Raw genomic sequence first — 14,886 nt, forward strand, 5'->3', positions numbered from 1 at the left:
TTCAATGGTTTGGCTCCGTTTGGACCACAGGTGAAGGATACCCTTACCAGGTGTGAGCAGGAAGGCAAGACACTCTGCCGTTGGAGTCCGTTTTTCTACTCCCTCTAGACCATACCGTAAAGGTCAGAAGAGTGGGAAAATGTGGTTTCGGAAACCCCAGGGAGTCGTGCCTGAAACACGTGGCGAGTTTCCCTCCAGGGGCAAGGGAGGGAACAATAATAGACGCCGCCCGTGGGGCAGAGGGGGTCCGCAAAATCAGGGTAGCAGAGAATCTTTCTCTGAAACCCTTTCAGCACCCCTTGAGGGGCTGCCCGACTGGCCACCTTCGGAGGCAGTCGGGGGAAGATTGTCACTGTACCCAGAAGCCTGGCAACTCCTCACACAAGACAAATGGGTACAGTCTATCATATCCGAGGGTTACAAAATCCCCTTTGTCCACACCCCTGTACAAACAACCAAGTCCCTTCCAGATGTTCCACCCAGTCTAAGGGAACAAGCAGTGCCAGAAATTTCAAAACTGCTAGAAAAACGGGCCATCCAGCCAGTCCCAGCAGACCAGCAAGGATCTGGAATTTACTCCAAGTTCCTTTTGGTGCCAAAAAAGACAGGGGACTGGAGACCCATTTTGGATCTCAGCAGGTTAAACAAGTCCTGTTCAAAGAACAAAGTTCCGGATGGTCACGCTTCAGTCCATTCTACCCTTTTTGGGTCAGGACAATTGGATGTGCTCCATAGACCTTCAGGATGTGTGCTACCATATCAAAATGGACAGGTGCTCCAGAAGGTTTCTCCGCTTCCGGCTGAGAGCCAGTCACTATCAATTCAGAGCCCTGCCCTTTGGTCTTACCACAGCTCCCAGGGTGTTCACCAAATGCATGGCAGTGGTTACGGCTCACCTGAGACGGCGAGGATTCCAGGTGTTTCCATATCTAGACGACTGGCTCCTTATGGCTTCCACCAGGCATCAGCAACTGCGAGCCAAGGATTATACCATCCAAACTTGCTCCGAGCTAGGTATCTCAATAAATTTCAAAAAGTCTGCATTGTAGCCTTGTCAGCCTATAACCTTTATAGGCGCAAGATTAAATACAAAAGATCTGTCTGCAAGACTTCGTCTAGACAAGTGTGTTGGACATTCACCGACATGTGCAGGTCTTACTACAGTGCAAGAGGATTCAGACCAGATTTGTACTAAAAACTTTGGGTCTCATGGCAGCAGCAATCATACTAGTTCCCCTGGCTCATTTTCACATGCGGATTCTTCAGTGAATGCTTTTTACCCAATGGTCTTTTCAGCAACTTCCGATGTCTCACAAGATAATAATCAATCATGCAAAGACCACCTGGCTTCGTGGATGGTCTCCCCTCTAGTACTCCAGAACAAACCATTTGTTGTTCCTCCTCCTGTTGCCACGGTGACCACGGATGCCTCCCTGGTTGGGGGGGGCCTTTTCAGGACAGGACTGTCCAGGGCACTTGACAACCTCTAGAGTACGACCTGCACATAAACGTCTCTGAGATGAGAGCAGTGCTTTTAGCATTGCAAGCTCTTCAGGACTCTGTACCACTGGGACTATTGCAATTCAGACAGACAATATGTCTGTAGTGTGGTACATCAACAAGCAGGGCGGAACCAAGTCCCATCCCTTATGTCGATAAGCACTCCGACTCTGGCAGTCGGCAATCTCCTCTCAACGGTTTCTGATGGCAACGCACATCCCGGGAAGTCCAACGTCATAGCGGACAGGCTAAGCAGAGCTATCCTCATTCCTCACGAGTGGTCTCTCAGTCAGTAGCGGTCAAAATCTTCTGCAGATGGGGTCAACCTTGCTGCAACCTTTTTGCAACTTCTCTCAACAGCAAGTGCGACAATTTCTTCCCCCTTCCCAGACACTCCCCCAGAGACGCTCTAGTTCACGATTGGCCCCGGGGTCTTCTGTATGCATTCCCACCTTCCCCTAATTCCCAAACTAATTCAGAAAGCTACGGCATTGGGATCCAGGATGATCCTCATTGCCCCTTACTGACCTCGACAAATTTGGTTCCCATTCCTGCATCGTCACCTGCTGGAGCAGCCTTGGAATCTGGACCCAGTGCCAGACCTCTTGGTCCATCAGTCGGGCGGGCTGCACCAATCCCTTCAGTCTCTCAACCTCACAGCTTGGTTCCTCCACTTCCAACCTTAGCCAGGCTTCCACATATTTCTCAGCCGGTGCGTGAAATCATCCTTTCTTCGCACAAATCTACCACCAGGAAGACTTGTGCTAGTAAGTGGAAACGTTTCTCTTTCTTGGCAGAGGCTAGGAATATAGACCCCTTTGCAGCTCCTGTCCTCACAATCTAGATTTTTTTTAGCAGAACTCTTTCAAGCTGGTTCCTCGTCTGCCACCATTAGGGTCCAATTAGCTGCTATCGCAAATTTCCACGCTGGCCTGTCAGAAACCAGCATCATGTCCCACAAACTTTGCAAGGCCTTTCTTAAAGGAACTATTTTGCTTAGGCCCCCGGTCAGAGATCCCCCGCCTCCATGGGACTTAAACTTGATATTAGCTTCCTTGAGACAAACCTGAATCAGGATATTGATCTACCTGTCTTTTTTCCTAACTATTCGAACAAAGCTGAACAAAAGTTACACCAATTGGACGTTCATAGGCAATTATGTTTTTATTTGGATAGGACTAAGCAAACAAGAAAATCAGACAAACTCTTCCTGTCCTATGCTGAGGGCAAACGGGGCCTGCCAGTTTCTAAAGTAACCTTATCCAGGTGGTTGTCCTCTGTTATTACTTTGATTTATCAGCTGAGACATAAAGAACTCCCTACTAAACCTACAGGTCATTCCACCAGTGTTAGCTACTGACTATCAATGGAATCTATTTGTGCTGCAGCCACATGGGCCACTCCTCATACTTTCATTTCACATTATAAGTTGGATACGGCCTCTAGGAGTAGAGCTGATTTTGGTTCCACTGTGCTAGAGTCTGTTCCGATGAGCCACCCAGGACTAAGGTGCTAGGGACGCTGTCCCAACCAGCAAGAATGAAGGCGAGAGAGAGACAACTTAACATTAAGAAGTTATGTACCTACCATAATGTTCCATGTTAGTTGTCTTCTTGCCTTCTTTCTTGCGTCCCACCCTCCATCCCCCTAGCCTGGAAAGACCAAGAAGAGTTCCTTTTTGAGGCCTTCTTCCTCTGGCTGAGTCTTATCTGGGTTACGTCCTCCTCTGTTTTAGCACTGTAGGTAAATCTTGTAGTTTGGACAGGTGTCCTTGAAAATTTCTATGGTGTTAGCTCTGCCAAACGAGATCTGGGTATCTGGCGCCAAGCATTGTGAGATATGGGGAGGCCTCGAGCCAGTAAATAGCTCTCTATCTTTAAAAGATGGCCGAGTCGGAGCAGAGGATCTGCTCCGAACGCAACCAGCAAGAAAGAAGGCGAGAAGACTACTAACATGGAACGTTATGGTAGGTACATAACTTCTTATTGATCAGCTGTTAGATGAAAATGCAATATAGCTGGTCTTCTCAAAAGCAGCAGGGTTTTTACTTGAGTCCTTTCCTGGTTCCAGAAAAAGACAGCATCTTCAGCTTATTAGACTCTTCATATTTGGACACTTTCATCCTCACCAAGAAATTTAGTAATAAGGTTTTGTTTCAAAAATAAATAAAAAACCTTCATCATTGGATATGGAGGCTGTATACCTATTCATATCACAGTAAGGGTTTCGCATGGACACATCTGATGTTGCAGATAATTTTCTATCATTTGTTTTGTATCTCTGCTGTTTGGTCTGTCTGTAGCATCAGTGTGTTTTCAGATGCTTAGCTTCAGTCTTTGGGAACAGAATATTTGCAATTCTTCCTTGCATGAATGAGTGGTTCCTTAGCCTAATCCCAGGAACACTCATTGGAATTTCTCTGTGTTGTAGTTTTCCTTGTTGCATTGAGTAGAGATCACCATATATAATGTGCAATGCCCGTCTCCTACAGATTCAGTAAAAATTAAATAAAATAACCAGGTAAGCCAAACGAGCAGTGTCTGGTTAAGAGAATTGCTAAGAGCAGCACAGTAGACAGATGGATGCTGAGAGAGTCAAACTTAGAGCTGCTGCAGTGTCTGGGTCTAACAGCACACAGTATTAAACCTCTTTTCCAAATTGCCAGGTAAATCCTCCTTGTAGTTACCATAGATTCTAAACAGACAGACTGCTGCCTTTTTATGGGGAAAAGTCATTTGATTAACACAAGGATGTTGCCAGAGGATGCCAGTTTAATCTAAGAAAGTTTAAATAAAAATGACAGATTATTGGAACTTAAACTTCCCTGAAATCAATAGATTATATTCTAATTCACTAAAAATAGCCTTTGAAACAACATGTATAGCTAATGGCTAGACACGGGACAATTTTTGCTCTTGAGCTAGCGGTGTAATTTAAGAGAGGGATAATATGCATGCAGCTGTGGCATTTAATCTACACATCTCAAAGCATGCTGCAGTGTGCTTCATATAGCTTCTGTATTTCTCCAGATATAGTTACTGTCTGAAAAAGATATGAATTCACAGCATAATTTCTATAGGAACCGGTCTTGCCTGATATTGCGGGTTGTGTTGACAGTTCCTGCACTTAGTTGAGTTGAAATTGAAACAAGGAGTCCCTTTAGCTGAAAAATGAATCCTAGTGCAGTTGTGCACAATACTGAAGCTCTTCAAAGAGGCCACTGTGATGCATTTTCTGTCCTCCTTGTATGAGTGTTTTAAAAGTTACTGCACTGTTTCATAAGTCGAGACCGTAGTGGTGCAGCGGTTAGCGTTGTCGCCTCACAGCAAGAGGTTCTCCGGTTCGATTCTCGGCTGGACCGCCTTCTGTGTGGCGTCTGCATGTCCTCCCCATGGTCGAATGACGTTTAAAGACACCCAGGTAGGTGCGTGCGTGAATAGGTGTGCCTTCTATGATGGTTGGGCGTCGGGCTGGCACCTCGGCACAGTAAAAATCCACTGCCAATCATTAGCGGGACCGGAGATCCGCTGTGGCGACCCCTAACCAGGAAAAGCCGAAAGACATTAGTTTTACTGTACTGTTTCATAAGTGTTTGTATGTTTGTATCATGGTATTGGTTTGCATGTTGTAATGTTTTGCTCAGCATCCGGTCGTCTACAAACACACTTTCCTTGCATGCCTTCAGGCTTGAAATAAAGGTCATGAGACCTATGTCAATACTGTTAACAAGCACAAGACCAGCATTAACCTTCACAAGGAAAAGGGGCAGTTTTGACCATCACGAAACAGAAGGTGGAGAAACCCTTTGTCTCACTTTTTTTCTAAAATGTATTTGTAATGACTCTCCCACAGTGCTTACTGCTTTGCAGAGTTTTGGATACTGTGATGTCGGTTAGGCTAGTCAGTTAGGGACATACTGTAGGTGAGCATCCAGCATCCATGAGATAGGTGTGTTCAGAATATAGACTCTCTGGAAGAAGATGTAGTACTGTAGATATGTGGGGGGGGGGGGTGTGACATTCCTTGTATAACTTCAAACATAACTGTTGAACAGACATTGTAACTGGTGGCTTCCTATACAGAATCAATGAAAACCTGAGTAAATCCGGTCAGTCATAAATGTTGGCATGTGGACTGTCTGGCAAAAGGCTGTAGTAATGGCTCATGTTGGGGTGGGGGTGATGGTGTTGTGTCACACCCAGTTTTAGTTCAGACCACTCAGTCTGACCAGCATTTTCTGTAAGACTGGCATTATGGTGCTTATCCAGGACCTACTTCTGTTAGGTGTGGCATAATCTGGATCTAAGGGCAGTTACTGCCTTTTGAATCTTGACGCCACTTTATGGAGTTAATGCCTGCACTTGAGTGCATACTGCTTTTGTCACTATTTCAAACAAGGGAATAATTGATATTAAAAAAAAAACTTACCTGTCAGTCCATATAAAGCTCAAATCAGGGTAAAGGATTAATTTAGTGCCCTGACTTATCACTAGTATCTCATGGAGTATTATTTCTCTTCTATATTTGAGAATGAACAATGAACTATTCACAAATAGGAGAGGAAAAGAGGCTATGGATTAGTTTATTCTTTACTACAAATTCTAACTTCAGCAGAAGATACCAAAGCTCTCCAAGATGATTTGAGAATCACCATTAGTAAATTGTCTGCCATTTGTTGTACTTTTCTTTCACTTTATCAATGTGCAGAGGTGAAAGTGAAAAGGAGCACAGACTTAGATGGGTGAATGACAGAAGATGTACTCGTTTTTTGATTTATTTTTGCAAATTGTAAAGAATGTAATAATCACAGTTCTGTGTTTTTCATTAAATTGTTAGCCAGGTAACATGCAAGTGGGCTTTGACATAATTGAAAATACAGATAGTAAAATGGTACATTTATCACTGTGTTCTAATCATTGTGTATGTCCTGATGTATACCTGAATTAGACATTGTGTGTATCTCGTCAGCATTTCATACTAATGTTCCTCTGAAGTGTTACTTTCTGAAATTTTGTTTCATTTTTTCAATCCTCTTCTCCACTGTCAGTATCTGGGGTAATTGCTTTGACAAATTGCTACTTTTGTAAAACTAAGTGGGTGCATGAGTATTGTGGAGTCGACATTCTTACTGAACTAGCCTCCTAAAAATTGACTTTTTTGCAACTTAAACTTGTGATATGCATGGCTGATTTGTACATCATATGTATCCATCGTTTTATGAGGTTGATATGATGCAACTGCAAGTCATACTTGCAGTTCTCTCCTGTCCACTACCAGACATCCAATGCTGTTTTAATTTTCTGTTTTATTTCCTTTTTGCAGGATTTCACATGGGAGGATCATGGATATTCTTTGACTACTCGTCTCTATCCAGATGCAGCACTACTGCTGGACAAAAAATTTCTAACTGCTTACAGCTTAACATATAACACCATGGCTATGCACTGTGATGTTGACACGTCCATGCTTCGTAGAGCCATTTGGAATTACATTCATTGTGTGTTTGGAATTAGGTATGAAAACTATTCTAATTGTACTGACCTTATTATTTTCTTGTATCTGGCCTCTGTGTTGCTCAGGAGTTGCATTTTTAAGTTTTTCTGGGCAACTTCAGTTAGATTGGTCAGCACTGTATTTAATGTTTGTAACAAACTGATTGAAATACCTATTAGACATTGCAGTCTGCCTAGCAGTTAGTGCAGAGGATTAGGGCTCTGAGCTGTTAATAAACTGCTTGCTGTAGCCAGAGGTACAAGTTTTTTTCTTGCATCCCCCTTTACCACTGGTACTGCCAGCAAGTCACTTAACCAAACAGTGCAGTGCTGCCTGATCAGGGTTGACAGATGTAGCAAAAAAAAATAGCCAAAGTCCGTCATGGAAGACATCTTAAGATCAAACTGGAAGTCCAGCATTCTACAACATTACACACTTGGGTAACTTGGGTAGACATTGCATGCAAATTGTTTTATTTCTCCTGTGTATTTTGTTCATGTGTAGAACTAGTAATCCCTACTTTTCCAGTGCCTGCAGAAATAAAGGGCGATGAACATACCTGCTATTTTGGGGCAAGAATTTTAGGAATGGGCACATTTGGATTTTGTGTACATGCTTAATTTTCACTAGATTAAATGTCATGTCTTTTCTTTGTGACTTGAGCTTTAAGTTTGTAGTTATCTCTTCATTCTTGAAGTGCTTGAGATTCCGGATGCCCTAGGCACCCACGAAGAATGCTTCAGCCAGTCCGGTTTGTGGGGCTTGTAGTCTGCTACAGTTGAATCACTAACCTTTGCTGCTGTGCTTTACTGTAGTGTTAATCATTGATGTTAAGTTGTCAATCTCGCCTTCATTCTTGCTGGATGTGTTCGGAGCCGATCCTCGGCTCCAACTCTGCACTTGCTAAGCTCTAGAATCACTTTTACCAGCTCGAGGCAGCCCTATATCCCATTATGCAAGGCGGTAATAACCCAGATCTCGTTTGCCGCTCGCTCATGAGGTCACCTTCTTTACCAGCTCCTGGTAAGTGAACTTTATTTACATTTCAAAGAGATTCAACCTTGAATAGTTGTAAAATTTTTACTCCCTGTTAAAGTTAGTTATTCCCATTTCACTTAGACCCTATTCCCGTTAGTTCCTCGACCCCCTTTTTATAATTTTTCTGTCAGTCAGGCCTTAGGCCTTCCCATCTACCTTTTTCCTGTCAGGATTTTTTGTGTAGGTGTGTCTGTGCTTTAATTAGACTAATTAAGGACTGAGTGTGTTAGTGTCCTACTAGGTCATGTCAAAAGACACTAGGGTCTCAGGTTTTAAGAAGTGTGACTCGTGCTGTCAGAAGATGTCTCTGACAGACTGTCACAATTCTTGTATTTATTGTCTGGGACCCCTACACCTGCAGGACTCCTGTGCTGTTTGTCATTCTTTCATCCAGAGAGTCCTGCAGGAGCGTAGAAATAAGTTGATCCTCAGGGGTCTCCATAAGCCTGAGAGCTCCCCGGCTGAGGTCGGTTCCGGGAAGCCCTCTAAGCCACCCAAGACCCAGACTTCGGTGTCCAAGTCTGTGGCCTTGGTTCAGACTCCTCCAGAGTCGATATCTGCTCCGTCAGGAGCTGATCCTTCCTCCATGGGAGTTTCTGTATCGGCGCCGATACCCTGGCTTCGGCACCCGTGTCTGCTCCGGCTGGAGCAGATACCCTAGCTTCGAAGCATGTTTCGGCTCCGGCTGGAGCCGAGACCTCTCTACCTCAGCTCGGAGCCGACAAGTTGTCAGCTCCAACTGGGAACGAAGGTTCGTCTGCTCCGATGGCTCCGTCGAGGAAGAGGTCTAGATCTCCTTCACTGGAGTCTATCCACTCTGCTCCGGCCTCCCCCTTACTTTCGGAACGGAGCCATCGGAGCCGATCGTCAAGGTCTTCCAGGCTCTCAGACCATGATTTGGAGAGAGTGGTGAGTAGACTACTAAAATCACAGGCATTGGCCCAGATGCTCCATAGCCCGTCTCGGCAGACTACAGCTATTCCACACCCTCCTGAGATTCCTCCTTCGACTCTCCTTCAGAGCTCGGAGCCGGAGATTATTGGAACTTTGACTGTTGCGGCTTCGGAGCCGATACCACACCTTTCGGCTCCGTCGTCTTCGACTCCTATCTCCTCCTCGAGACCATCCTTGGAGGGATCCGGTCGTCTGGCTTCCCTGGTCGGTTCCGGGGGGTGAGTGGCATCGGACCCTTGTCCGACCCCGCTCTCCCTCTTGGGGCTTTGGCCTTGATGAGCTCTGCGCCGACATCTGCTTCGGAGCCTTCCTTTTCGGTGGGTCCGGGGGTCCCCATTTCTTCGGAGCGGGGTCTCTCTGCCCTCCCTGGGAGGGGAGCCTTCGAAGTGATGAGGAGTGTGCTAGCCCCCGAGCTTAGTCAGCAGTCAGTTCCTTTAGCTCCTCCCTCTACGGTGCCTGTAGATGTCTCTTCCCACTCTCTTGCTCCCGGACCCAGAGATCCATCGCCCCAGGTTTCCCCTTCAGGAGAGCCCCCGCATAAGAGGACCTGCAAGAGGAAGCACTTAGACTCCCCTGAGTCTACGACATCAGATACTGACTTAGATGAGTCTGAGGGGTCCCCAAGATCCCCCTCTGAGGATGTCTCCTTTTCAGACATCCTAGAACTCCTAAAACAGAGGGATAAACTGGTCCTCCATTAATCCCTCCGAGGATGAGTCTGTATACCTGGAGGCTTTTGGATCTCGACCCTCCACCTCCTGGGTGGTCTCCGCCTTTCGACCCCCTCATGGAGGTGATGGCTCGAAAGGCGTGGGCATCTCCTGATTCTGTGGAACCAGTCCCCAAGAGGCCTTCTAAATTTATCACGGCCCCCACTGAGAAACAGTTTCTTATGAAAGGTGTTCCAGTTGATGCCATGGTGGTGGCAGCCGCCACCAAAAAGGAACTTGCAGATCCTTCCATACCAGTCCATCCTCCTAACAAGGAGTCTAGGACCATGGACAGGTATGGTAAGCGGATGTTTTCCTCAGCGACCTTTGCTATGCGTTCGCTGAATTATCTATGTCACTTCACCTGACTTCAAAGAGACGTCCTCAAAGAATTGGGTGAGGTAGTACAGGATCAGTCAGCTGCTGGGGCTCAAGAGAAGATTGCCTCTCAGCTTGGAATCCTAAATTCCATCATTAACTCCTCCATGTGGCTCATTTCTTATGCAGCCGATGGGGTGAGAAGAGCCGCAGGAACAGGAGTGGCTGTTGGACGTCAGTCCTGGATACGGCTTAGCAATTTCGCAGACCCCTTTAAGGCGTCCTTCACAAATTCTCCCTTTGATGGCACTACTTTGTTTGGGCCTCAGGTGAAGGACACATTAACCAGGTGCGAGCAAGACGGCAAGACTCTTTCTGCAGTAGGAGTCCGTTTCTCCACCCCTTCTAGACCTTACCCCAAAGGTCAGAAGGGAGGGAAAATGTGGTTCCGAAAATCTCAGGGGGTCACGCCTGAAGCATGTGGTCAATTTACCCCCAGAGGCAGAGGGGGTAATAACAATAGACGCCGCCCTAGGCGCAGAGGATGTCCGCAGAACCAGGGCAGCAGAGAGCCTCTCTCTCTGACAAGCCCTTCCAGCATCCCTGAGGTGTTGCCCGACTGCCCACCCTTGGAGGCAGTCGGGGGGAGATTGTCGCTGTACCCAGAAGCCTGGCTTTCCCTCTCTCAAGACAGATGGGTACAGTCGATCATATCCGAGGGTTACAAAATCCTCTTCGAGGAAAGCCCCTTCCCTCAAAAAGGTTCCCTTCCAGACGTTCCACCCGGTCTAAGGGAAATTGTGAAGCTAGAGGTATCAAAGCTTCTAAAAAAAAAAAAAAAAAAAAGGGCCATCCAACCAGTTCCAACAGATCAACTAGAGTCCGGAATCTACTCAAGGTTCTTTTTGGTTCCCAAAAAGACGGGAGACTGGAGACCAATATTAGACCTCAGCAGACTGAACAAGTCTGTCAAAAAGACAAGATTTTGGATGGTCACACTTCAATCGATTTTGCCCTTCTTGGGCAAAAACAACTGGATGTGCTCCATAGACCTTCAGGATGCGTACTATCACATAAAATCCACAGACGCCTCCAGAAGGTTTCTCCGCTTTCGGCTGGGGACCAGTCATTTTCAATTCAGAGCCCTGCCCTTTGGTCTCACTACAGCCCCCAGAGTGTTCACCAAATGCATGGCAGCGGTCACGGCTCACCTGAGATGTCAAGGATTCCAGGAGTTTCCGTATCTCGACGACTGGCTCCTCTCAGCCACCACCAGGCATCAACTTCTCCAAGCCAGAGATTATACTCTACGTCTCTGCGGTCAGTTAGGAATTTCAGTCAACTTTCAAAAGTCTTCCTTATCACCCTCCCAATCTATCACCTTTATAGGCACAAATCTAGACACTACTCCGATGTCAGCAAACCTAACCAGTCAAAGAATCCTAGATATCCAAAACCACGTTCAGATCATCCTATCCAGCAAAAGGGTACAAGCCAGGTTGGTCCTGAAAGTGCTGGGCCTCATGGCAGCTGCCATCACACTTCTCCCTCTGGCCCGTTTTTACATGCGCCTCCTACAATGGATGTTGTTCACCCAATGGTCCCTCCAGCAGCTTCCCATGCGTCACAAGATCCTGGTGACACAAACCTGCAAGAGCCATCTATCCTGGTGGACTTCCTCTCCCCTAGTCCATCAGGGCAGACTATTTGTCCCCCCGGCCCCGGTAGCCACGGTCACTTCGGATGCCTCCCTGATCGGGTGGGGGGGAGCATTATCAGGGCAGGATGGTTCATGGCACGTGGCAACCGTTCGAATACCACCTGCACATAAATGTCCTAGAGATGAGAGCAGTGCTTTTAACGTTGCAAGCCCTCAACGACTTTCTTCCCTTAGGAACTATTGCAGTTCACACGGACAACATGTCCGTGGTGTGGTACATCAACAAGCAGGGCGGAACCAAGTCCTATCCCTTGTGTCGAGAAGCTCTCAGACTTTGGCAATGGGCGATCTCCTCTCATCGGTTTCTGGTAGCAACGCATATCCCCGGGAAAAAGCGGACAGACTCATGCCTCACGAGTGGTCTCTCAAGCAATCCATAGTGGAGGAGATTTTTCAGAAGTGGGGCCGCCCATGCTGCGATCTTTTTGCTACACCCCAAAATAGCAAATGCCCACACTTCTTCTCTCTTTCCACTTCCGTGCCATTCCCCCAGAGATGCTCTTACCCAAGTTTGGCCCCGGGGACTTCTTTATGCCTTTCCTCCCTTACCGTTGATACCTCAAGTACTCCAGAAAGCTACCGTCTTGAGAGCCAAAATGATTCTCATTGCCCCTTACTGGCCTCGGCAAATTTGGTTCCCGTTTCTTCATCGCCATCTCATGGTGCAGCCTTGGCATCTGGATCCAATTCCAGATCTTCTGACCCACCAGTCGGGTCAACTGCACCGATCAATTCGTTCCCTCAACCTCACTGCTTGGTTGCTCCACTTCCTTCCTTAGCCAGGCTTCCTATGATCTCTAACCCCGTTAGAGATATAATAGTAGCTTCTCTAAAGTCCTCTACCAGGAGGGTTTACACTAGTAAGTGGAAACGTTTCTCTTTTTGGGCAAAGTCTAAGAACATAGATCCTTTTACTGCCCCTATTCAATCGGTCTTGGACTTTCTTGCTGAAATTTTTCGCTCCGGTTCTTCTGCTTCCACAGTTAAGGTCCAGTTGGCAGCAACCTCTAATTTCCATGTCGGATTTGCAGACCACAATATCATGTCTCACAAACTTTGTAAAGCCTTTCTCAAAGGGGTGTTCCTTCTTAAGCCCCCTGTTAGAGATCCTCCACCACAGTGGGACCTAAATCTAGTGCTGGCATCCTTGATACTTCCCCCTTTCGAACCGGCTGCTACATGCTCATTAAAATGTCTTTCTTGGAAGACTCTCTTTCTAGTTGCTATTACTTCGACTAGGAGAGTGTCGGAACTACATGCCCTCTGTGTTCGTCCCCCTTACTTGGTCTTATCCTTAAGAACCAATCCATCCTTTTTGCCCAAGGTTGCTTCAAAAACAAATTTAAATCAATCCATTGACCTTCCTGTATTTTTTCCCAATTCTAACAGGGCAGAACAAAAACTGCATTGCCTAGATGTTCATCGCCAACTCAGATATTATTTGGACAGAACAAAGCAATTTAGGAAATCTGATCAGCTTTTTCTTTCCTATGCTGAAAATAGGAAAGGTCTTCCTGTTTCTAAAGTAACCTTATCCAGATGGCTATCGTCCACCATTTCTGACATTTATCAGCTGAGGGGCAAACAGCTGATCTCAAAACCTAAAGCGCATTCTACTGGAGGTCTAGCCACATCTACAGCTTTTCAGGCTAGACTACCCTTGGACACTATTTATGCAGCAGCCACTTGGGCCACTCCTCATACCTTCGTTTCTCATTACAAATTGGATTTGGCCTCCAGGGACAGGGCAAGTTTTGGTTCCACAGTTCTCAAGAGTCTGTTCCATTGAGCCACCCAGGATGGGGGTGCTAGGGACGCGGTCCCATCCAGCAAGAATGAAGGCGAGATTGACAACTTAACATTTAGAAGTTATGTACCTACCATAACGTTCCATGTTAGTTGTCTTCTCTCGCCTTCTTTCTTGCGTCCCTCCCTCCTGTCCCCCTAGCCTGGACAGACCTTGTTTTTCCCCTTCTCGGGGAGATTGTTCTCCCTCGGACACCAGTTAGCTCAGGATCTCTGTTACCTGGTTCCTCTTACAGTCTTCTAGGCTAATTATTCTGCTTTCCTTGTAGAAAGATTGCAGGCAGTTTTCCTCTAGATACCAAATGAGATCTGGGTTATTACCGCCTTGCATCATGGGATATAGGGCTGCCTCGAGCTGGTAAAAGTGATTCTTGAGCTTAGCAAGTGCCGAGTCGGAGCCGAGGATCGGCTCCAAACCCATCCAGCAAGAAAGAAGGCGAGAGAGGACAACTAACATGGAATGTTATGGTAGGTACATAACTAAGTTCATAGGTTCATAGGTTCATACTAGGCTATCTGCCCGAGGGCATTTACAAGCCTAGCCCATCGTTTTGTGGCTTAGGCCACCCCTTTAGTATGGGGAACTATACCCATTATTTTTCTGTGCCTCTGTCGAGCAGTGACACTGAGGTAATCCCTGGGGTATATCTGCGATCTCCCATCCATTGGTCAAGATTTCTCTTGAACAAGGCCAGCGAGGTGCTCTGCCTCACATGTACCGGGATTTTGTTCCACAGCATAGGAGTCTTTGGGTGATGAATCTATCCTCCAGCACGTCCTATTAATAGCCGTGTCAAGGTTTAAGTCTCCGCCTTGTGGCTCTGATGGATCTAGATTTTTGAGGTGAAGCATATTCATCAAATCTGGGTTTGACATGGCCTTGTATGTTAGGCAAAGGTCACCTCTGAGCAGCGGTAAGCGACTGAATAGAGCTGGAGTTCTTTCAGTCGGGCAGCATAGGACAGATTTTTGAGACCCTTTATCCTTTTGGTGAGGAACTTTTGTGGCCTCTCCAGCTGCTGCAAGTGTCGGGTCAGATACATTCGAATGGGGCATTGTACTCAATCATTGGTCTGATGAGTGATGAGTAAAGGGAGACTATGACCTCCCTTGATCTAGATGAGAATCCCTTCATGATAAGGTGGGCAATGTAGAAGGTCTTCCTAACTACTTTAGCTACATGGGTGTCGAATGACAGACTACTATCAACCTGGGTCCCCAGGTCCCTGATAACTTCTTCTGTGCTCAGAGGATTGCCACCTATTTGGTAGCTAGGGGTAACCTTGTTTTTCCGAAGGGTATGACTATGCATTTTTGGCATTTAACTTTAGGCCGTGGCTCTGGCAC

General features: G+C 46.5%; 2 protein-coding genes across 4 annotated transcripts in view; one reads left to right on the forward strand and one right to left on the reverse strand.

Annotated features, from left to right (window-relative positions):
- LOC122792431 (sestrin-2-like) overlaps window positions 1–7,292 on the forward strand; it is a 78,560-nt gene extending 71,268 nt beyond the window's left edge. Inside the window, exon 4 of the mRNA XM_044060221.1 lies at window positions 6,823–7,292. Coding sequence (XP_043916156.1) covers window positions 6,823–7,197 — 375 coding nt within the window. The 3' untranslated portion in view covers window positions 7,198–7,292. The remainder of the gene's footprint in view (window positions 1–6,822) is intronic.
- Window positions 1–14,886, reverse strand: part of LOC122792248 (phosphatase and actin regulator 4-like) — a 2,537,344-nt gene that overhangs the window by 2,351,729 nt on the left and 170,729 nt on the right. The window lies entirely within an intron of this gene.

This window comes from Protopterus annectens, chromosome 1.part2 (genome assembly GCF_019279795.1).
Source record: "Protopterus annectens isolate FY-2018-M chromosome 1.part2, PAN1.0, whole genome shotgun sequence".
NCBI lineage: Eukaryota > Metazoa > Chordata > Ceratodontiformes > Protopteridae > Protopterus > Protopterus annectens.